Source organism: Corvus kubaryi, unplaced genomic scaffold (assembly GCF_017639235.1).
Source record: "Corvus kubaryi isolate FWS band 111438036 unplaced genomic scaffold, C.kubaryi_AGA036_p1.0 137, whole genome shotgun sequence".
In the NCBI taxonomy this organism is placed as follows: domain Eukaryota; kingdom Metazoa; phylum Chordata; class Aves; order Passeriformes; family Corvidae; genus Corvus; species Corvus kubaryi.
In genome coordinates, this window is record NW_024580671.1 from 4,797,964 (window position 1) to 4,821,844 (window position 23,881).

General features: G+C 38.4%; 1 protein-coding gene across 4 annotated transcripts in view; it reads left to right on the forward strand.

The window, feature by feature from the left end:
- PPP1R12A (protein phosphatase 1 regulatory subunit 12A) overlaps positions 1–23,881 on the forward strand; it is a 114,697-nt gene that overhangs the window by 26,543 nt on the left and 64,273 nt on the right. For all 4 annotated transcript variants that reach the window (XM_042017679.1, XM_042017680.1, XM_042017681.1 and 1 more), the window contains exon 2: positions 17,208–17,338. In XM_042017679.1, the coding sequence (XP_041873613.1) occupies positions 17,208–17,338 (131 nt within the window). The remainder of the gene's footprint in view (positions 1–17,207; positions 17,339–23,881) is intronic.

The window sequence follows — 23,881 nt, forward strand, 5'->3', positions numbered from 1 at the left end:
TGCCTGTTGAGTTATTTTTCTGGGAGACAGTCCATCCCTTTGACTAAGACTCTGGATCTCTACAAAGTCTGTTCTCTTACTGTTTTCAGCTATGAAGCTATAAAGGAGGATGGAATTTTTTAAATACAGAATCAGATTGGCAGAAGCAAAATCTCCTTGGATGGATCTATGTTTTAATATTCTAGCATTTTAGAGTGTGGTAGGATTTTTCAGAAGAAATCCTTTTTTCAAATATTTTCAGATTTACCAGAAGAGTGCTTCAGGGAAAAGCTGATATCCAACAGAATTTACCAAGACCTAAAAAAACTTGCAGTACCATACAGTGATGTATCTAAGTTAATTTTGAGTATGATAATTCAGAGCACAGAAGCTATACAGATGTCAAGGTGCTGTGGACTTCTAAAATTCATTTAGACTTTAGGCTGGTACTATCTGTGCTGTGACCTCTTTGCCTTCACCAGCACAGAGGAGGAGGAAGCTGTAAGATGCAAAAATAGAGTAGGGACGTAGGAGTGAGTCAGAAGAGTGGAGGCAAAAGCAAGCTGTCAGATGTGGGCTGGCTGTCAGGATGAAACTGAGAGTTAGGAAAATTAAGTGATAGTGTGGAAAAGAAAGACTGATATTGGGAACACTGAAATAATGGAACTTGGTTCTTGGTGTATTAGATACCAGGTAATTAGCGTGAAATCTGTACTTGGACTTAACATGCATTAACCTTTTAATACTCTATTATGTCATCATACCTAGATTATAGGGCCTCAGAGGATTTGCTCGTGGGATAGTTCAGGACATCTGATAAAAGATGCTGTTGCTTATGGAACTTTTGCTTTCTCAGTGAGGGGGAAAAGAAGAGAATGGTATATGGGGTAGGAGACTGCAGGGAAATCTGTAGGAACATTATGCGCTTGTGATTGTAACGGTAATGAAAGGAAGCTTTCCTTTAGGCATATGAAATAGTGTATATCCTAAAACCTCAGTTCCATGGTATTTCAAATTGTATGGTTAAGTCAGGATATGGCTTATGCCCTTTTTACCTTTTATCCCCTTATTACCTTTTTGTTTGTTTTACTGTCTGTAAAACGGTAACTTTTAGGGTGGAGGTTTTATGAATCCTGCTGATGTACCTAAATGGTTGTTAAGTGGCAAGTAAGAGCACATTTGGAACAAGATTTAAGTAGTACAGGCCGAACACTGAACTGTAAAGATAAATCCATCATATCTATATGTGAATAGCCACACATAGTGGAAGTACTGATCATCTCACAGATTGAACGAAACAAGTTCCTTTAGCCACAGGGAAGTAGAGATCGTGTAAGACTGTACACTGGTCATAGGTTTGCGGGGCCAATTGCTTTGGCTTAGGCAGTGTTAATTAAAGCAGTTCCTAGGCCTGCACTATTTGGCTGTTCAGCCTTACTATTGTTTATATATAGGTCTGTGCATAAATTAATATTTAATGTCAAACTAGAGTCCTTAGAGAACCATAAAGCGCTAGGATGTGTTGCCTAATTTAATAGTGAAAATTAAGCTGGCAGAACAGCTTTCCCCTCCAGAAGTTTTTCTGTAGAGGTGTTCACTGTAGAGGAGGAAAAGCAAGCTCAAGGCATCAAAGGTTGTTTCCTGGAATGTCAGGGAGTGGGTTTCTGTTTTCTGTACAACAAGGAGTCAGTTTCTCACCAGGTACTCTGGAGTATTTGGAATATAGCCCCTAGCCTGATGGATAGAGCTTTCATGAAAATAAACTGAGAACCAGTTTTCCAAACATTTTGCATTGCAGGAGCTTCCAGTTTACAGCATGAACAGTGGATGATTGAATAGTAGAGAAAGTCATGTGGGCCTTTGTCTTAAATGAGAAAACTTGGAAGTCTTCCGTGTCAAGCCCTACCCCTGTCCTTGCCAGTGTTCCTCCCGTTCCAGGGCCACTGGGTGGTTACCCACCAAAACTCCTGCTTAGTCTTTCCCCATGCTTAGGCAGTGTGTGTGCTTTCTGCATATAGTCAAATCAATTTAATTTTTTGTGGGGTTTTTTTCACTTGTTTAACATTTGTTCATAGGTATTTATGGGGGAAACGCAGTCAGTAGAGCCAGTGTGCATTTGTATGACTGACTTTGAAACCAATGTGCTTTTCAGCCAGATTTTAATTTTTGTGCTTTTTAATAATAATCATCTTTAAATAGCAGTCTGATGTACAAGAAGCAAACTTTAGACCATTTGTCATTGATTTCATGATGGCATGCATACTGCTGAGGTCAGGTAAACAGCAGACTTCGGGGCTTTTGTTATTTCTTTCAAGCTGACACAGTCCTGGTAAAAAGGTGTTTTCTGTCCTGATGCAATTCAAAGATGTCAGCAGCCTCTCTGAAGTTAGACGTCAACACAAATGAGTTCCTGTGTAATTAGAAGTTTAGGCTTTTGTCCCTTTCTCTAGAATCCTTTTTAGACTGAAACTCAAAAGTGGCTGCAGCTCCAGGTACAACTAAGGCAGTGCTCTGCTGCCTTGAAAGGGTGTTGCTCTTGCTTCTTCCTCCCACAATGCTGTTTTCTTTCCCTCCTCCTTTTTTGTTTATTTCCATGGGTGGGGAGGAGGAAAAGGTTGTTTCTGCCTTGCTGGTTAGTGAATTGGCTAATGGAGAGTCTGACAAATGCTTTTGGGAGTGTGCAGTTGAGAATGAGGAGGGAGCCTGGGACCTCCCTGTTTGTCAACAGTGAGCTCCTGTAGAATCATGCCCTTAGTGATTATCATTAGTGTATGTTAGCTCAAAGGAATTAGGGTTTTCTGGTTTTATAACACTACCTCCTGCAGGGAACAGATTATTGCTTGAAACTCATCTTGAAACATAGAAAGGCAAATTATCCGATAGGGATGGTATTTATAAGTACTTTGAAACATTGTCATCATCTGAATGTCATAGATTCTAAAGCAGAATATTTGGATGAGGGTCTAATTACTATCAACTGGGATATGGGTTTTGTGTGACTGCCTGAAATCAAGTGTAGCAGGGAGAGAAGATCATAAAAGCTCACATTAAATGCTTTCCTAAAGTGTGTTTTTATCAGCATTCAACTACAAGAACTTCTACCAAAGGTATATTCTCCTAATCTGTTAAAAGTGGTATTGTGTGCTGCTAAAGACAATGAAAGAAATACATCGGTGGCAAGTTTCTTTAGTGCATTTTCTCCTTGGAACTAATTTCTGAGCTCCCAAAATTTGGCATGCGGGACTGAGAAGATGGGGGTGAACTGCTGCAGCATGTGTATGAATGTATGAATTCCTTGTTCTCTGGCAAAAGTGCAGAGGACACCGTGATTTTGCCACACCGATTTTGGCATGTATGCTGTGGGTTACAGTTGCTCATCTAGGTACAGTATTTTTCTCTAGCTTGGTTGCTTGGATAAAAATGCTCTTAAGAAGGTTAGCAAGAAGTAGAAAATTCAAAGTTTACTAGATTACAGGTTTGCCTTTACACACAGAGATAACTTGATTTGTGAGGATCAAAGGCTCTGTAGAGGATGGGGAAAACACAGCTGTATCCTTGCCCTGGCTATAAGCTCTTCCCTAGAGCATGTAGAGACTTAGGGCATAGCAGGCATGACCTCTTGAGGCAGTGCAAGTTGTGCCACACAGAATAGGTGTGACCAGAGCTGTGACTTGGAGAGTCTTAAAGTCTTGCCGTGTGAAATGCTGCAGATCTGCTCTTATGTGTTTGGTGGCAGTGGTGAAGGTGGTACAGCATGAATCAGAGCATACAGACAGATCCGCCAAAACGAGGCTTGGGATGGTGTTGGTACTGAGACATGCACAGCAGAAGAGGAAAAAGAAGCTGGTTTTGTAATTTGCTGATGAAAAGTATAACATTTTTAGTATACCAGTGCTTCTAATATACTGATGAAAAGCCAGCATACATCATTCTTTACCTCTGTATCAGGGTAAATATGGAGTCTGGTTTGCTTTTCTCTTTAATACCATGAGAACAACAGCAACACTGGTTGCAGATGCAGTCTAGAGAACTGCTTCTCAAAAATATTCAGCTTGTGCTGGGTTTTCATGCATTGTGTGCCAAAACAGCAGAGTTAGTCTGATACTTGATATGGTGAGGGTATACTATGACCAAAAAAAAGAGAAATCTCTTTTAATTCAGGTTTGGGGAGACTTCAAGGTGGCCTTTCCTGAGGAAGCCTGTTCAGGTTCTGCACTGAAGGTGTCTTTGCTAGTGAGCTTTCATGAACATTTATGAACAGTTGTTCTGAGTGGGGTAGGTTCTCGTTGGATCCATGTTGCTTCAAAACTGTTTGCTAGTGCCCCAGATCCTAGGAGTGAGTGTCAGCTGCATTCAGTGTTGGTTAGGTCTGGCTCCATGGTGCAAAAAAGCAGTGGTGCTGTTGGTGAGGCTAAGCAAAGCTTTTGGGACAGTGTAACTGTGTTGACATGGTATTGCCTTCTTGCTGATAAGCCTAATGAACCTCAGTTCTCTCAGTATCTTTCACATGGATTTTTTTTTTAATTTGTTTGTTTGTTAATTTTTTATTTATTTTATCCAGTATGGCTGACAAGCTAACACTTTCAAGCATTTCTGTTGCTGCTTTGCAGTGCTGGTACAGTGTTATCAGTCCTTCGCTGTTTTCTAGGTATTTCACAATCTGTTTAGAGAACAAACATTGGCAAACTTGAAGCTGCATTAGTTCTTGAATAGTGGCTAGGGAGCTGCCTGAGCACAGTTGTGATTTGTATTACCAAGATCTACTTGAGTTAAAATAGTGATCCATGAAGTTTTAATGTTCTTCCTTATTACTAGTAAACTAGATGGTATATAAGTCTCATTATGCAAGACAAAACTTTCTGCTTCTTTCAAAACACAAAATTAAAGTATTTGTTGACCAGTTTTCTATACATATATATATATAGCATATCTAAAAAATGCTTTAGTATTCCTGCCCCTGACAGCCATGTTTTTTCATTGATGTTTGTAACTTTTCTTTCCAAATTTCTACTCTGCTACTTTAAGTTTCTACTATTTACACATATTTTTACTTCAGATTTTATCTTGATTTTCTCAGTTTTATTTGTTAGAAAAACCTGTATTTAATTGCTGCCATACTTTTGCTTTATTTCTTTACTGCTGTAACTTCCTAATAAAATTGTTTTTCAGGATAATGGCTTCTGGTCCATGTGATACCCCATTGAGAGGATTAGAAAAAAGACTTGAAAACTGTCTCTTTTAAAATGCTATCTATTGTGTATATATAGTGATACATACTGTTGCGGATGGGTCTAAATAAACTTAGGTTATTTTACTTATTGGCTGTTGTCTTTCTGACCATTTTTCAATGTAATTTGGATGCAAGTGGTTTCTTAGGAACTTGTGATTACTTGCAGTTTCTTTGTTAATCTGTCATAATGAGTTTCTAATGGGACAACTGTACCGAAGAATTTCCTGTTTAGATAGACCAGAGGGAATCCGATGTCAAAGCTGGTACTTCTGTTGTGCTGTTTTTGGAGAGAGAGGACTCCAAAGTGGATGTTGTTAATTTTGTGGCTCAAGAGAAATCCTAGACATTTGTCCCTGTTACGAAGTACCCAATAGCTGTTTTCTTGTGCTAGTGAAAAATTAGGATACAGTCAAAAGATAGTTGTTGGAGGTGGGACTGGGGTCACTGCTGGGGCAAAGGAAGCACCCACGTGGGAGCGCAGGTTTCATCTTCTCTCCAACCAGTGAGGGTTTGCTCAGCAGGTTCACAATGTGGCGAACCTATTGAAGAGAGTGTTAAATTACACTGTGGCAAAAACGCCTTTTTTAGAAGTTGCAAACTATGTCTGTGCAGATGAACAGCTGCATAGCTGGCCTTTGAGAGAGAGGGAGTTTGGTCTTGAATACTTCTTTTTATTCTTTATAATACTTCACAGAGGCTTGTGGTGTGTTTGATTATTATCTCTTTATTTGTTTGAACAAACAATTTTGTTTACTTCTGAAGCATGCAGTAAATTTATTTACATTTAATGTAAATTATTTTAGAAGATTATTTAGCAAAGGGACACCATGAATGCACTCTTCCTTAACTTCCAAGGTTTCCTTAAGTGACTTGGCTGACTTGAATTTTGGCTTTAGGTATATCCTGATGTCATCTCACACTTGCAGAGAATTGGAGTCTCAGTGACCTTTGTCTGTTGCAAGTACCTTACCTTTTGGAGACCACAGAGACATTTCTTTGTGCAGATTAAGTGAGAAAAAAGGCTTTGGATGGTTGTTCCAAATGATGCCCTGTGTGTACCTACAATGTGGAATATGAAAACGTATATGGAAATTACCTGACACTGAATTTTTTAGCGTTGTCTATACCTTACGTGCTCCCCTGAGTAATTCCTTCAAACTTACAACAAAACAGAAAGCAAACCAGGTCCCAGTTTCTTCTGGTTTTGTTCTGAATACATTTCTGAAAGCAGAAATGAATTAAGTTATTTTAAAATGGAGTTATGGATATATGTGTGTTCCACAGCCAGTCTTTTCTAAACAGGAAAATTGGAAAGCTGCTTCTTGGTTTTTTTGTTGAAAAATGAAGTTAAAATGCAGAAACATCACTGTTATGTGCAAAGCACGCTGTGCTACAAGGGTTATTCTGGACATTTCTGAACACTTCTGTGTTGCCGTGCCTCAGAGCTAGGCCTGTCCTGAGGAACATTGAGGTGTTACTGCTGGTACATCTGGCAAAAATGTTGTCTGACACCTGCAGGGTTGCAGGGACTGGAAGCTGCAGGTTTCTTACCTTATTACCATCTGGATCTATATTAAAAATACAGTTTTGAGAAAAAGCAGCTCTTTGATATTTACTGTAACCCCTTTGGCTGATTTGCTTTTGGATAATTTCACTTAAACGCTATTTAATTTGGGTTAGAAAAACCTTGGTTTTCTGCTAAAATTTTAGTGTGACTCTAAGAATACCTTACTTTCATCCTGAACCTGCTGATTTGCAACCTATGTCAGCTTCAAGACTTAGTAGCATTTTTTAAGAGCTGAAAATTATTTCCAGTTTCTCTAGTCAATTCAGTGAATCATAAGTTTGATCACAAATTGAAAAATTTACTGGGATTTACATTAGAGAAGAATAGCTTTTCTTTTCCCAGTCTAGAAACAGAAAGTAGCCAGGGGCAAGATATTCTTTCCTTAAAAATGGAAAATTGAGAAACAATTAGTTTCCTTGTTAATATGTAGTCCTACCTTTGGCTTTGTGCACAGAATGCACTTTTGGTAAACAAATGTATTTATCACATTTAAGATTATCTGATTAATGTTTAGGCAATTCGAAATGCCAGTGTTACTTCTTGTTTTATTCTTGGTTCCATCCATGTATGAGGTTTTTCATTCAATTGTATTCACTTTTTACATAAAAAAATGCATGTAAATCTAACTGATGTATTATTGATACTTCACATGTACTTTTTTATTCTACATTAAATTGAGTTCTACAAATTAGTCATTTATTTGCATAGCTTCCCCTGCTTAGGGAGTAAAAGAGCCCTGACTGATACCAGCCTTATCAGCTTCTTGTATCTACTTTTACTAGTAATATATTGCATAATGCTAAGGATAAAACTATACATGGCAAGTGCTAATTGAATGTTACTGTCTTTTGGTACCTGTAACCTTGGTTTCTTTTATTAAAGGTGCTTTGTATTGTCAGCAGTAATGTGTAGTAGGAAAGTGAGCACACAGAAAGTCTGTCTTGATTACCCTGGGGTGCTCTATCAACATGTAAATTTTTTCTGCTTGATGGGGTGAAGGGTTATCATTGTTTCTGTTCAATTCAGTTATATTACTTTTATTCTACTCAGCTCTGCCACTTCACTTAGCTAAAATTAGAAAGCAGTGAAAACTTCCCCTAGATCCTGCTAATGCAGAAGATTAAACATCAGCTGCTGACTAGAATACTAACATAGCCTATGAGTTCACAGAGGAGGGCTGATAGATACCGTCAGGTTTGCTTTCTTCCAATGTAGGGCAGTCTTCCACTCTGAAGAACTCAGAACTGTGTAGAGGTGATAGTCAGAAACAGAAGAAAAAAAAAAAAACTTGGCACGTATGGTTTAAATTTAATACAAAGAACATAGACGTGAACAAACCTATTTGTTTATGTAAACAAGTTCTCCTACAATGTTTTATCGTGATGCCTTTTTGTTTTGCTAGATTATTTTGGTTAAGAAAGTGCATATGGGGATACCAGGAGGTTAAGTATTTTAAATTGAAAAGCTGCTTTGGCTCAAGAAGTTGATTAGTCACCCATATGCTAAAAGCATGTTATGTTTACTCATGAAAAAAATTCCTATTTGAAATGCAATTGGCTACTGTTAAATTTGACTGGGACAAAAATACATTTCCTATATGACATTGCTTTCTCCTTCTCAAGTCTAATATCTACACATTGTGTGACCATGAAAACTAATCAGTGTCTGCCAAAGTTATAGCAGTAAGTGCTTAATGAAAGCATAACAGCATAATGGCACTATATTTTTACAGTATGACAATTTTGTTTACTCCTGAACCTTGTTTCTTTTCCATATCTGCCAGGAGGTAGATATGGAGGGTTGTGTGTCTCTGTCCCACTGAGCATGGTGCATTAGCCACAGGACCTGTTCAGCCTTGAGAAGAGACGACTGAGAGGGGACCTTGTCAGTATGTATGAGTATCTGAAGAGAGGGTGTTGGAGGATGTTTCCAGGCTCTTCTCAGTGGGGCCGAGCAATAGGACGAGAGGCAATGGGCAGAAACTGATCCACAGAAATTTCCGCCTGAATATGAAGAAGAACTTCTTTACTGTGTCCTGGAGCAGATTGCCCAGAGAGGCTGTGGAGTCTCCCTCACTGGAGATACTGAAGAACTGTCTGGGCACAGTCTTGTGCCGTGTGCTCTAGGGTGACCCTGCTTGAGCAGGGAGGTTGGACCAGATGACCCACTGTGGTCTGTTCCCACCTGACCCATTCTGTGATTCTCTGATCTGTTGAAATTGCCTCAGAAAGCAAGCTGCAAAGGCACAGGCCGGAACAAAGAGAAAGCCATTTGTGAAACAAATGAGCCTGAAATTCAGTTCAGGATGTGACTCCCAAATTCAGTGATTTTTGATAGGTTTCAACAACATGTAGCTAAAATGAGAATCTGTCATATATAATTTATACATACCTACCTGCCTAAGCCTTGGTGAAAGACAGCTTGTGAATTTGCACATTTTACCAGCTATAATACCATGGTGTCAGTCAGATCTTCCTTTCTCCATTTTGCCCAGTAAACTCATATTCTTTCACCTGGTATGTGGTTAAAAAGCTGCCTAAGAAACCTAAAAGTAAATTTAAAGCAGTTCCACAGAAAGTACTAATGTTCTTTTCAAACTGAAAGAAATCAGAAGGAACAGCAGAAGTTGTTTCTCAGACATTAATAGCACAAGTGTAAAAAAAAAAGCCTCATTTGTGTGAACTTTAGACAGAGATTGCTTCATAGAATCCAGTCTCTTCACCAGCTTTTTCAATATGTTGAGCCAGGAGAAAAAAAGGCCATTCAGGCAATTAGATCTGCACCAGCATCAGTAACTTAGTCTTTCAATGCTATTTGGCTTGAGCTTTTCCAGAATATTTTTTTTCTGTGACATCTCATTTTCCAAGGATTCTTTGGGGAGTTTAGGCAGATGTTTTTGGCAGGTTGTCTTGAGATTTTTCTTCGAGTCAAAGTAGATGAATACCATTAAAGTTTAATACTACACATTTAGTACAGTGGTTTTAATTAAGAGAGAACTTCTGGTGTGGGAATTTCAAGTGTTCCTGAAAATAGATTTGCACAGAGCTAAAAATGGAAACAAATATTTATTTGAAAGCACATTTGCATGTAATACTACCTAGCCTGGAGCAGCTGGGGTTATTTCATCAAGAACAAGAAAGCAGGCATTACACTGGGTTGTTTTGTCTCTGTGTCTGTCAGAATGAATCTTAATCCATTACTGGGATTGCTAGCACTAAGGGTAGCATCTCTGGTTAGAGTAAATAACATGTTGCAGCCAACTCTTGTCTTCCCCTTATTTATCTTGGCAGGAGGTTAGAGGGCAAAAATAATTCTATCTCTACTTGAAATGCTATGAAACCACTCAAATATATATATCCTATTACAGTCCTGATTAAGAATTATGATTAAGCATTCATTAGGATTTAAATAGTGGGAAATCCCTATGAGATCAGTTCTATAACATGTAGATTATATCAATCTGAATAGCAATAGATTTTAGTATTTTTCATGAATTGTGCCCATAATTAAACTTGCAGATTTAACTGTAAGTTACAAACCAGCAAAGCTTAAGGGTATGTAATTAATGTAGTCATTCATTGTAGCAAAGAAAACAAGACATAATTGTAGGATGGAAATTACATTATGCTCTTACTGCATATTTGAGCTAAACATTTACTGATTTTGTGTAGCTCCTGGTTTTATCTTGGAGCTGAAAGAAAATCTTAAGTGAACTTCTCTTGAGATATACTCACATATATCTCAGAAAAGTTAGACAAGTTGTTTACATGAAGTGGAAATAATAGAGAAGTTTGAGTTCTGGAATGATTTCTCTATTTTGTCAATGTTTGACAGTTCTGCAGGATTTGAATTAAGATGGGTATGGGTGCTCAGTTTCAATAGCCTCTGCATGCCTTCCCCATGAGACTTGAATGGACATGAAATGTTGCATCATCCTCAAGTAGTGTTTTCTCCTTAGGAGAAGGTGTCTTTCTCACCTGCTTTTGCAGGTGTCTTTTAAAATGATTCTAATTTTCTGCACTTAAAAGTGAAATGTTTCCAAGAAATTTCTCTGGAGAAGAGTTATCTGAAACTTGCAGAAGCCATGAGGTACTCTTGAAATACTTTGGTAGTTTGAGTTATTGTATATGGTAATTATAATTAACTATTTTTTATGGTCCAATTCTCCAGGATTTTAAATAATAGGCCATTCTTACCAAAAAATAACACACAAGTGTATCATATGCATGATATTTACAGGCAAGTTAAACAAAATAACACTAGTTTAGCAAAAGGCTAGTATTACTAGTTTAGCAAGGATATTTGCATTGTAAACTATACCATTTTTACTAGGAAGCATGCTTTAATAAAGTAAAACATTCAATCCTAAATCTAGATTTTGTCAGTAGGCAAGGTATCCAGTACTACCCCAGCTCACTGAAAAATAGAAGCTGTGACTTGTGGGTTGGCTAAATGAACACTTAATTTCATAATTGAGCAACATTTGTCATCTGTAATATTCAATTAACGCCTGAAGTTCTTTTACAACACCAAAACTCTCCGGATTCTTAACGTAAACATGAACATCAACAGCAGCCTCTCCACCCTATATGTACTGTATTAAACATAATACTTGGCAAATGTAAAATACCTGCTTTTATAGTGATTACTTGAATAGTAAATAAGTGTAGTAATCACTAATATTTCATAAGCTAATTTGTTGATCATTCTTCTTGTACTTTGTCCTGAAAGTGTTCCAAAATATTCAGTGAGTCTTAGGACATAGTCATTACTAATACTAGAACCTTAAGATGTTATACTTTGTATAAAAACATTTAATTAGTGGGCTAGTAACAAATTTAGGTGCAAAAAAATTATTCCTCCTTTTTTCTAGTGACTGTAACTCCCAGATTACTTAGACTCTGTAGCTTGAAAGTTAGGTAAGGCTTATGTTTTCATTTCTTGCACCTTACTTCCACTTCACTTGTTGGTGCTGCATTGTTAATTAATGTGCAGCATAAATATGTGAGTTATTGAAAGTGGAAAGTGTTGCTCAAACTTGGTTTGGTTCTTTTGACCAAATTTCATTTTGGACCTTCTCAGTTAGTGGTTTATTGACAGAAAAAAAAATTGCAATATGAAAACTTAATCTTTTTTTTCCCCAGTGTCAGTGAAGATGAACAGAACATATGATTAGTGAACTGTAATGTCCTCTCTCCTGACAAAACCTTTCCTCATGAAGGCAAAAATCATTGCAGAGTGAGACCAGCATTCAAACTGTGGAGATTATCTCGTGGTGCTGTGCTCACTGGGAGGTCAGCACAAGGACTTGGATAGAAGCAGTAATTGTCAAGTTCACACTGTGAACTGCTCTCTGGCACCATTATTTCAGAGGACTCATGGTTAACCACCTTTTCATGACAACTGATGAATTTAATTCTCTTCAGCCTGTGTTCCTGTCTCAGTTTCAGTTGAAATTGCTCTGCAAGGGGGGGAGGGAGGACAGTGAAGTAGACAGAGCGGGTAATGTGATTTCCGTAGGAAGGCTGTACAAGGCTAGGTTGGATGGGGCTCTCAGCAACCTGATGTTCCTGCCCATGGCAGGGGTTTAGAACTAGATGAGTCACTTCTAACCCAAAATATTTTATGATTCTTTGAAATACTTACAAACAAGAAACTAGGCTTTAATGTGTTGTAAATTTAAAAGTACAAGTGGTAGAAGTGGTTGCTAGTTTAAAAATGTGTCTTTCAAAAAGTTTCAGTTTGAAACAAGAAGCTTTAACACAGGGTTTGTAATGGATGAAAATTCAGAGTGAAAGGAAGTTTTGTTTCTCTGATGGTGGAATTAGGACATGAAAATTAATTTCAGAACAATGATGCTTCTCGGAATATAAAACCCATTTTAATATAATCAAAGCAAATAATTATTTTTTAATCAGATAAGGGTATATTTCTTTTTCTTATTCTATTTCATTTTAAATTCTAATTGCCTTTCTGATCCAGATTCAGTTTAGCACAACGTGTCAGCATAGCTGTAAGGGAGTGTGGTATGTGATGACAGAGGGAACAAGCAACCCAAGGTGAAGAGAACAGGAACCACTTCTAACCAGCTCTGCTGCTTTAATATGATTCTCGGGTACCTTAACAAAGATGTTCCTATTCTGCTAAGTCCTGTTGGACCCACTGGAATTACTTCACTCAAATCAAGAGAAGGGATAAACTATTCTCCAGACCCACTGTGAGGTCTTCTGTTTCCGGTATTCATATGGCAATTCAAAATGGTTGTTTGACTTGTTTTATCCCTTTAATATATTTTCTGTGTTCGTATTTTTGATTTTTTTCTGTACCAAGAGTAAATAAGGAAAAAATAAAATGTGATGGCAGAGGTGAAATACATGTTTGTTTTGCTAATAGATGCGAAATAATGTATGGAATAGATCAGAATACTAATCAAATCAGTAAAAGGGTAGGTTTTAATCTCTCTGTGGAAAATGGAGATAAATTTTACCAAACTTATTAAAAAAATGTAATGTCTAAACCTCAGTAGATGGCATTACCTCATTTGATGTTGACATTAATGAAAATCAGTAAGAACTGTAGCCCCATGTAAGGTACATGGTGTATAGCTCTGCTTCATGTAGGTGGGACAGTAGTCTAACAGATTGATTGCTTCTTTCCCTACAAGATTTCTGATTTTTTCAAAATAATTACAGGCTTGTTTTTCCTGTCTTTTGCGGAAGAGTGCTGTCTGCTGAATTCTTTGGGTGGTTACTCACTGAGGAACCAAGAACTTCTGGTGTTTCTTTTAAAACTGTCTATTTTTAAGGCTACTGACTAAGTTATGTCTCCCCATCACCTATGTTCTTAACACCTGATAGTATCAAGAGCCAGCTATATCACCTGCCACTTGCATTGGGATGCAAAGTCATGGTGAATACAGTTAAAAGTCTAGTATGATCAGCAGGTATCTGGTTGAATATTTATGGAAAGGGTTAAAATGTTGTTTCTAGCACAAGCTATACCTCCCTAGGACTGGTCTGTGTGAGAGCCAGTTGATCTTTGCTAGTCTTTGCGGTGCCAGTTTCAGGTTGTTGTGCAAATGGAAAGTGGTTTTCTTTTCTGGACTTCAGTGTACTTCCTTTTTCTTATCAGAAAAGGTAAGCAGACTTTGTATTCTCAACTTTGCTTTGTCTTTATGGCTGATTAGCCTAGTTTCTATATTGGTTCTCAAAGGAAACAAGGTTTATATGATTGTCCTTGCAGCTGTCGTTCTGTTTGCGGCCCATTGGCTAACTTAGATCAAATTTGACAGGGTAATGAGCTCTTCATGTCAAAATGCTGCCATTCTACCAGTTGGTGAGGCTGGGGTTGAGAGAGAGAAACTGGTGCATGGGATGACGGGTGTATTGTGTGTGAGCTCCCATGTTCTGCTTGCCCCAGGAGCTGCCTGGTGTGTGTGCTCTACAGATGTGTTTTGCAAGCACTTGGAAAGAGCTTTAGGATGACCTGTGGTTTCACTAAGGTGGTAACTCATGCTCTGGGTGGGAACTGTGGGCCATGAAGGGAGAGGCTGGGGATAGGGGAAGATGAGTGCGAAGAACTGAGATCAGTCTTGGAAGGGCTGTAAGAGATGTGGAAAGGGAAGACCTGCAGCTGTCTGTGTCCTCTCTTCAGATTCTGGGACAGAATTAATCTTGAGAATTTATCTTTCTGAGTTATTGCAGCATCAGAGGAACTCTTGTTATTTACATCTTGCATGTACATTGCTTTTTCCTTTGTAATAACTTTCAGGCTGAGGTCTAGAAGGGCAGTCTGTTTAGAGGCTATTGCTTTAAGTTTATCATGCTGCTCTGACAAGCTTTCCTTTTGTGGTTGAGATGTCAGTCTTTAACAACAGAGGCACTTCTGACACTTGATAAATATTGCTTTTAGGAGTGAGCAGTGCAGTAGAAATGGAAAAACATTTAGATAACATTTCTTTTATAACATTTATTTCTTGGCTTTCTGTCTTAAGGTACCTGCTGATAGTCAGAAGTGCCTTTCCTGTGGAAAGTGCTGAGAGTGATAGGGTCTATGCAACACCTGCCTGTGGTTCTTTTAAGAAGAAAAAGGGGACATAGGGACATAGGATACAGTAGATTGGTGTTTGTCAGCAATAGAATCAATTGCAATTGGTTTTATTAAACTTAAGATAGGTATTACCTTTTCGGAGACCACAGTGAGTTTTTAATAAAATATTTTTTGTTGTTATGAATGTACAATCTCTGATAATACCTGATAAGTGTATTTGAGCTCTCCTGATTCTTGCCATGTATGGCACAATAAACTGCCCAAATTTGGTCAAATATTTTTAGCCACTTAGTCATATGTCTTTTAATGTGCTGTATATGTAAGCTTTTCATTCACTTAGCAACAGCATTTTTATGAGTATGTCTTGCCAGGTTTTCTCATGTATACTTGAAAAATAGGCAAGGATTGTTCTGTGTTGGGTTGTGTCACAACCAGATGGGTGGGCTTTTTTTTTTTTTTAATAGTGCTAATCAATTTTAAGATACCCTTTTTTTCCACAGATGACAAATTTTAGGGGATTTTAAGATAAACAAGCATGCAGCATATTAAAATTTAATATTAAAATACCTATATTTTTAAAATGCTTCTGATATAAATTTATTTTTCCTTATAATTAGCTGGTGAATATTATTAGAGAACATCAGTTGTTGGAAAAATCTAATATCCAGAAAAACTGGATATAGTGCTATATATGGTTGATGTTTCAGTTAAGTGTAAACATCTGAGTTTCTTGTTTTCCTCCTAAACTGATTAACCGTGCCTTGCCTTTGATTCTTTTTTATTAAGTAACAAAATGTCCCACAGAAAGAGGTGATTCTTTTCTTTCAGAGTTTGCTATAAGTGTATAAGCATTGTACACTGATGATAAGTGGAAGAAATTGAAGACAAATATGCTTGAAGAACTTGTAGTCTTTATTGTTGGAGTATGTTAAGAAATTATTTTTTTTAAAGACCTGCTGATTTTAGGGATAGATATGACTAAAAAGTTTTCAAGGCGGTTTTCAAGAATACCTGAAAAGGTAGGAGGGTTTTCATTCAAGAATGTGGTTTTGTTTTTAACCAAAAAACAAATAATGCAAGCAGTGTATCGCAGTCTAGCTGTACCTAACTAAAGCAAATGGAGTTAAAGAAGGATAGTCTGTGACTGGTTTTGTTTGGCTGGTTACACTGGGCAGCAACATTCTCCTCATGGTGTAGCTGTTGCCTCATCATTGCAGAATGGAGGAAAGCTTCAGCATTCATCTTGGAACGTGCAATTGCTTAAATAGGGATATCCGAGTTGTTTTCTTCCACAGTAAAACATTATGTAGTTTTGGGGCTTTTCCAGAAGTATTCTGAAAAGTAAAATTTATACCTTAATCACATTTAATTAGAGGCATATTTCTCTAGTAGGATTTAGGAGCCCAAGAATAGAGGTTCACATTTCAGCCTTGTGGCTATGTAGTATTGTTCATTTATTAAGCTAAAAAATTAATACCAGTCTTGTGGGGCCTAGCTGCTTGGAGTTCTTGCTGCCCTGAAATGCAGAGGGACTTTTCTCTCAGTTGCTCTGCCCTTTTAAGGGCAGCAGGATGGAAGTTGGCAAGAAAACTTACTGAGCACCCTGTGAGAAAAATACTCGAACACAGAGAAGAAAGGCAAAATAGGAGTCAGTCAAGATGGAGGTCTGGAGAATGGCAGTAGTTCTGCATCTGAGCAACACTCTTTGCTTGGTAATTATGAGATGTGGGCAGATGATAATATTTTTGCAATTGCCAAAGTGATACTCAAGTAAGTTTAGAAACAGGAGTGAATAATAGACTGTTAAAAGATTTATGGTGGTATAGAATATGCTGCAGTGGAAAACAGTAGGGGGATGTTGAAATACTATGTAGCATCTCCTTCATACTCTGTAGTCTCCTCTACATTACAGATAAAATCACATTATGGTATCATTTTCAAAGTGCTTCCCTAGCTCTTAGTCACAATTCTACTTCACGGTGTGGCTGTTTATTCAATTTTAATATCCACTCAGGTGGCTGAGCTGGGCCTGGGACAAAGTGAGGACCTGAGGAACCACTTCTTTCTGGAGAATAAGGTTGCAGTGGGGATTGTAAAGGGTTTCTCAGAGAACCAGAATGCATTTACCTGAGAAAATAATTTTTTTTTGCTTTTTTAAACTGTCTGAACTCATTTCTTTAAAACGTTTTATAAATCTGGAACACCTGCTGTTTATCTCTCAAATTCTTCCTGTCTTGCTGTCAGACCCCAACAAAGAAACCCTACTTCCTCATTAGAGCTGAAAATACTTACCTTTTCTCCTGAAGATGTTGCTTAAAGATGCAAAGGATTGTAGAACAGCTTTAATATGAACTTACTTCTTAACTCTTTCTTTCTTTGTAGGCTTGTATAGATGATAACGTAGATATGGTGAAATTTCTGGTGGAAAATGGAGCAAATATTAATCAACCAGATAATGAAGGCTGGATACCTCTACATGCAGCTGCTTCCTGTGGATATCTTGATATAGCAGAGTAAGACTTTTTCCTCTATTTTTAAAATCTATGTATTTTGCTAATACATTGCTAGAGAGACAATAGAAGCAGATGGTATTCATAAATTATGTTTTTAGTTGCCTGTGGGATGTGTAGTGAGGAAGAATGCTTTTATGTTGTGTGTTGGTTGTTAAGTGTGTTGCGTCCGTAACATTGTGTGTTGCATTTTCTCTTTCTAGATTTTTAACATTGCATATTAGGTAGATACAAACATAAATAAAACATAAGACTGCTTATGACTGTCAGATTATTTCTTTATATTATTTTCTTCTGTAGAAAGGTTGTTATGGGGGAAGGCACAGGGACAAAGTTCCAAATCATATTTATTAGTAGTCTGAAACATTATCCTGGGATAAGTCTATGTGTAGGAGATAAGTTTTACAGTTGTATTTGCAGTCTTGAAAGGTTTGTTCTTCAGCTATGGTATAGAACAGTTGAATAGTTCTTTTGGCTGTGGAGCAAAACCCTACAATAGAAGCTAGATGCTTGTTTCGGTATTAGTTAAAGCTTACTCACTACTGAATTCCAGGAGTGGTTTTGTTATCCTTGAAGTCTGTTGAGGGCCACTGAAGATGTGCTAAAATCAATTTTTTTGAGAGGTTGTCTGTTTGAGCCTGAAATGAAGATTCTTTTGAGAAAATGTGTGGCGTATGTTTTCGGCACACTGTTGTTGCAGTTAAGCAGGTAATAAAGTCTTTTTTAAAACTCTCTGGGTAAGCACAAACTTCATTACTTTTACCAGACTCATTGTGACATCTGATCCAGTGTAAGCTTTGGATAAAATATAAGGTAGTATTTTATCATGTAATTATGTACTAATTGCAGCGGTGAAGAATGAAAATTGTATCTGTTCTGTGAGTTTGAGGGTTTTAATTGCTACAGTCTAAAGGGAAATGAAAAATTCTGGACACTGTAGTATACCATTTTCCCTGGAATTTTTTTTTTTTTTTGGGTTGTTCACAGAGTGAAGCGATTTGTATATCCTTGGTATAACGGGGGCACTGTATGACCACTAACTTTGTAATCTGCCTTTCTATGCTATGCAGATGTTTGATGCTGTAATCCCCCTTGCCATGAGTATTGGAAGTGTTTACTTCTTGGCTATATTATGATGAAAATTTCTCTACAAACTGAGATAATATAAGCCTTTCTTCAGTTTAGTGGAGGTAAAACACCTGCCTATATTCCACAATAGGAAAAAATTCAGTTATTGATTTGGCATTGTAGCTAACATAGGCACTTGTTCAGGAAGGAGAGAGCAATGTCCCTTGTCCACAGAAGTTTTTCACTATTGACTTGTATATCCGAGATGTATCTGGTTTTTATTCTCTCAGATTGGAGTAGAACTCTGCATATTTTCTATAGATAGCCTTTAGAGAAATGAGGTTATTGGAGTATAGTCCTTTGGGATGTGAGACAGATGTTGGAAGAGCAGTGTTTCTAAGGTGCATGGAGTTTTGAAGATAAGCTGTTGAAACAAATTTCCATATACAGCTGAGAAGGGTAACCTGACACGAGTGGAATAATATTTATATCTGATGAGGCCCACAGAGTTTAGGTCTTCTTCAGACTGCTTCTCCAGGATCTCAGCATCAAATAATTTACAAAAATGAATTCTACAAACCACAATTTGCAGCTGAAGCAAAACTGGGGGAAGGTGAAAGGATGATACAATAAGCTACCAGAGATTAGAAATTTTATTTTAATTTAGTCCATCGTATGTGCTGGATCCAGCATCTGCTTTAGTGAGGATGCATTCCTGGGAAGCATGAGAATGTGTGTTTGTATGTGTCTGTGACTGAATCTGATATATTTTACTTTTAGCACCTCTTTTTGTGCAAGAGAGAAGACAGGGAATGAGTTCTGGTGTTTCCTAAGTTTGTTAATAAAGGGTTGGGGAGAGTCTGACGTGTGCTTCCCTTTCTCATCCTCCTGTGGAACTGCCTGCTGCATGCACAGCTTTGTAGTGCTTCTCAAACTGGAGACTTGGCAATCTTATTTCTGCTTCTTCTGCTGCCATCTTAAGTCTTCTTAGGGCTTCCTTCAGATGTAAGTAGCTGGAATTTACTTACTGAAATAGCACAACTCTTTTAAATCATACAAATATGCAAAATTAGTTAATATATAGAATTTGTTTACAATTTGTAATTTTACAATTCATATTTTTAAATTAATAGGAAATATTATGTGATATCATACTTTGATTATTTCAGGCTTGCATGTCTCAAAATCTAAAATTATATATAAGAAAGCAACTGAGCTAGGAGATTCTAATTCTAATCTTAGAATTACAGAGTATTTGAGTTGGCAGGGACCTTTCATAGGTCATCTAGTCCAACCCCTCTGCATTGAGCAGGGAATCTACAACTAAATCACGTTATTCAGAGTCCTGTTCAACTTGGCCTTGAACAGTTCCAGGAATGGGGCATCTACAACTTCTCTGGGCAACCTGTTCTGGTGTTTCACCATAAAATCATTTGTGTTGGAAAACACTTCCAAGATCACCAAGTCCATCCTTTGACCGCCATGACAACTAAACCATAGCGCTAAGTGCTGTGTCCAGTTGTTTCTTGAGCACTTCCGGTGATGGTGACTCCACAGCCTCTCTGAGCAGCCTGTTCCAATGCTTAACCACCCCTTTCAGTGAGGAAATTCTTCCTGATGTCCAACCTGAACCTCCCAGGCTCAGCTTGAGGCCACTTCCTTTTGTCCTGTCGCTGGTTGCCTGGGAGAAGAGGCTGACCCCCAGCTGGCTCCAGCCTCTTTTCAGGTAGTTGGAGAGAGGTCTCTCCCGAGCCTCCTTTTCTCCAGGCTGAACAACCCCAGCTCCCTCAGCCACTCCTTGTAGGACTTGTGTTCCAGACCCTTCCCCAGCCTGGTTGCCCTTCTCTGGGCATTCTTCAACACCTCAATGCCCTTCTTGCAGAAGGGCCCAGAACCAGACACAGGATTCGAGGTGTGGCATCACCAGTGCCCAGTACAGGGGAACAATCATTGCCCTGGTCCTGCTGGCCACACTATTGCTGATACAGGCCAGGATGCCACTGGCATTCTTGGCCACCTGGGCACTCGCTGGCTCATGTTCAGCCACTGCTGACCAGCACCCTCAGCTACTTTATTCCTTGAGCACTTTACAGCCACTGTTCCCCAAGCTTGAAGTGCTGCATGGGGTTGTTGTCACCCAAGTGCAGGACGCAGCATTTGACCTTGTTGTGCTTTATCCAGTTGGCTTTGGCCCATTGATCCAGCCTCTCTAGATCCCCCTGCAGAGCCTTCCTGCCCTCCAGCAGATCAGCAGTCCTGCCTGACTTTGTGTTACCTGCAAACTGACTGAGGGTGTTGTTGATCCCTGTCCAGATCATTCATAAAGATAATAAACAGGAATGGCCCCAATGCAGAGCCCTGGGAAACACCAACCATCAGCTGGATGTAACTCCATTCATCACCGCTCTCTGGCTGTGTCCATCCAGGTGGTTTTTTACCCAGCAAACAGTGTACCTGTCCAGGCTGTGAGCAGCCAGTTTCTCCAGGAGAATGCTGAGAGAGACAGTGTCAAAAGCTTTTCTGAAGTCCTGGTAGACAACATCCCCAGCTTTTCTCATCCAGTTGATGGGTCATCTGGTCATAGAAGGGAGATCAGTTGGTCAAGCAGGACCTGCCTTTCCTAAACCCATGCTGGGTGGGCCTGATCCCTTGGTTGCCCTGTACATGGCACTCACAGAATTTCTTCTTAATATCTGATCAAAACCTTCCTTCTTTCAGTTTGAAACCATTCCCCCTTTTCCTGTTGCTACATGCCCTTGTTAAAAGTTCCTCTACAGCTCTCTTGTAGGCCCCTTTAGGTACAAGACAGCTGCTATAAGGTATGTATGTGTGCTGTAATGTACACATTACTCTTAAGTGTAGTCCCTGCTGCTACTCTGATGTTGCTGAATGAGTGCACCCATGTCCTGGAGATCTGTAAGAAGTACAGAATATGTAGGTGGTAGGGAGCTTCTCTGAAAAAAACTATGGCTATCTCAGGGAGCCACCAGGTCAGCCATGTTTTGGCATTGGTCCCATGCTAATTGCTAATGGGCTGAGTGAATTTGTAGCATGGCCCCCGACTTGTTGGGGTTTTATTTTGCTCTGTAACAGTACTGTCTGGTGAGGGGGCTTGTCATTGCAGGTGTATTCCCTGTCCCTCTTATCCTCCACTGTGTTCACCAGACCTGTGACAGCATCTCCCAGTAGTATCTCCTGTGCCCTTTCAGTTTTCTGCTCCTTCAGAACAGCCATCTTCTCTTGAATATACTTCCTCTTCTAAAAAAATGCATCTTCCACTTTAGGGAATGTTAGCCTTCTATAAGGCCACTCCAAGAGAAATACTGTAAGACAACATAGTTGAATGTGTAACAAAGTGTCAGCTGCTTGCAAAAGGGGAGTTGTGCTGTAAAAGTAAAATCTCTGGCATGGAAGGCAACTGCTCCTGTTGTTTCCGACATCTGTAAATGCTGGGAGTGTTTCAGCTTACTGGAAATTCTTTGAATACTTTAATTTTAGAATTGCCTACTTAGATTGCAGTTCATCTAGTTTATAATTATGTAAATTACCTTACAAGTAATTGTAATATGAACATGTTTTAAATTAAAATTCTTCAACATTGCCATAACGTGTGGATTTTGTATAGTATGTTCTCTTTTCTGTTCGTCTCCATTCTTTTCATACACAGAAAGCTTTACCCAAACAAGCCTTTTTTTTTTGCTAATGTGTTAGTATGAATTAAGAAGTAAGAAGTCAGCATGAAATGCTTTGTAAAACTATAGTTTGGTGAAGAGAAACTTTAATGCAGGAGGACTTGAACAGAAATTTTGTGTGCATTCTTTTAGATGGTATTTTATGGGTAGGACCCTTAAATTTACCTTTGTAAGACTGTTTTCTTGTGCATAATGAATTATTTTATCTGATAGATCTCTTCTACAATTGAAAAATTTGTATATTATTTTGGTATCGGAATAAACAAATAACTTTTTTTTAATGCAGAAAAAAGTAATGGGGAGGGGAAAATAGTGTGAAGTGGTATTTAAGAAACAATTTTAAAATGCTTACTTTTTTATTTCTCTCTGCTTTGTTTTGCACCAGATTAAAATAAATCTGAAGTAGTAGAAATTTCTCTTTTGTTTAATAATTAAAGTCTGTGTTTAAAATTATTTTCTTGTGGGCTTTGTAGGATGCCTAGCTGTGAGTGTGTAGTTGATGTATTTTGAACCTTGTTTGCAACTGTTCAGAGGCTACTATGCAGTTATACTACTTAAATAGGAATGCTTTTTCATTTTACCTAGAACGAAAGAGGCATCCTCCAAGTGTAAGAAAAGTATTTTTCAAAACTAACGTAGAAGTCAGTGACAGTTACAGTTTTGTTGCAAAAAAATCCCAAAAACCGAAGCAGGAGAGAGATGTCTGCTGAGGGAAGAATAACATTTTCATACTTTCATGTAGTAGGTATTACAACAGTTTGACAAATGTTGGTGTAGATACTAAAATTCCTCATGGGTTCAAGGGATGAGAAATCCATGGAGGGTGGATACATTAAAAAAATAAAAATGCAGAATACATACGTGCAAGTGGGATCTGATTGAGAAAGTCCATGAAGGTAGTTGGAAAGGTATTATAAGAAAAGTAGCATGTATTTGCTCTGGTTTTATTCTCCCTGAAGTCTTATGTCTGGAGGTGGGCTACATGTTAACTGGAAACTTGGACTAACTCTGTATGGTAGCTTTTATGTTTAATAGGCATGTTTGGTACACATAGTTTGATACCCATACAAATGCTAAGACTCAACATAGTTTCAAAATACACCTTCTTTATTTAAAAGGTTTTAAAGGCTGGAGCATATGATTCAGAAACAGAAAAAAGTTTCAAGTTCAGAGTCTCCTCAGTTTATTTCAGAAGGGAATAGTAGTTTGACCAAGTCTGCTGCTGTAAAACACAGCTAACCCACTTTCCTTTCTGCCCAAAGTTTCCTATGTTGAATATTCTCTCCCTCCCCTAATATTTAAAGCAGGCTTTAAAAGGCTTGTGTGTAACCACAGGCTTGCTGCTGACGCCCATCTTTCTTCCAGACTCCAGACACCTGAAAGTGAACCCAGCCAAACTCGTTTGCTGAAGCCTTGGCAAACCATTGTCCCAGGATCTCCCTATTTTAGTAACAGTCCATTAAGACTAAATGAGTGATCCTTGTCTGATAGACTCTGAGACAATCATGCAAACCTGTAGTTGGATACCTAGATGTTCAGTGATAGGTGGTTTTCTTACAGCTCTCATTGCCTTGGGGGAACTGCTGCGGGTGCTGCCTGGTAGTGATTCCTGCCTGTGGTACAGGACCAATACTCATCTGGCAACAGCTAGTCAAGAGAATTCAGTGGAGTTTGACAACATGATTAAAGTGATCTAACTTGAGACTATTGCAGAAACAGGCAGATACTCACTTCTGCCCTTGGTTTGCTCTCCTCCACCTTCCCTCTTGCATTATCTAATGATCAC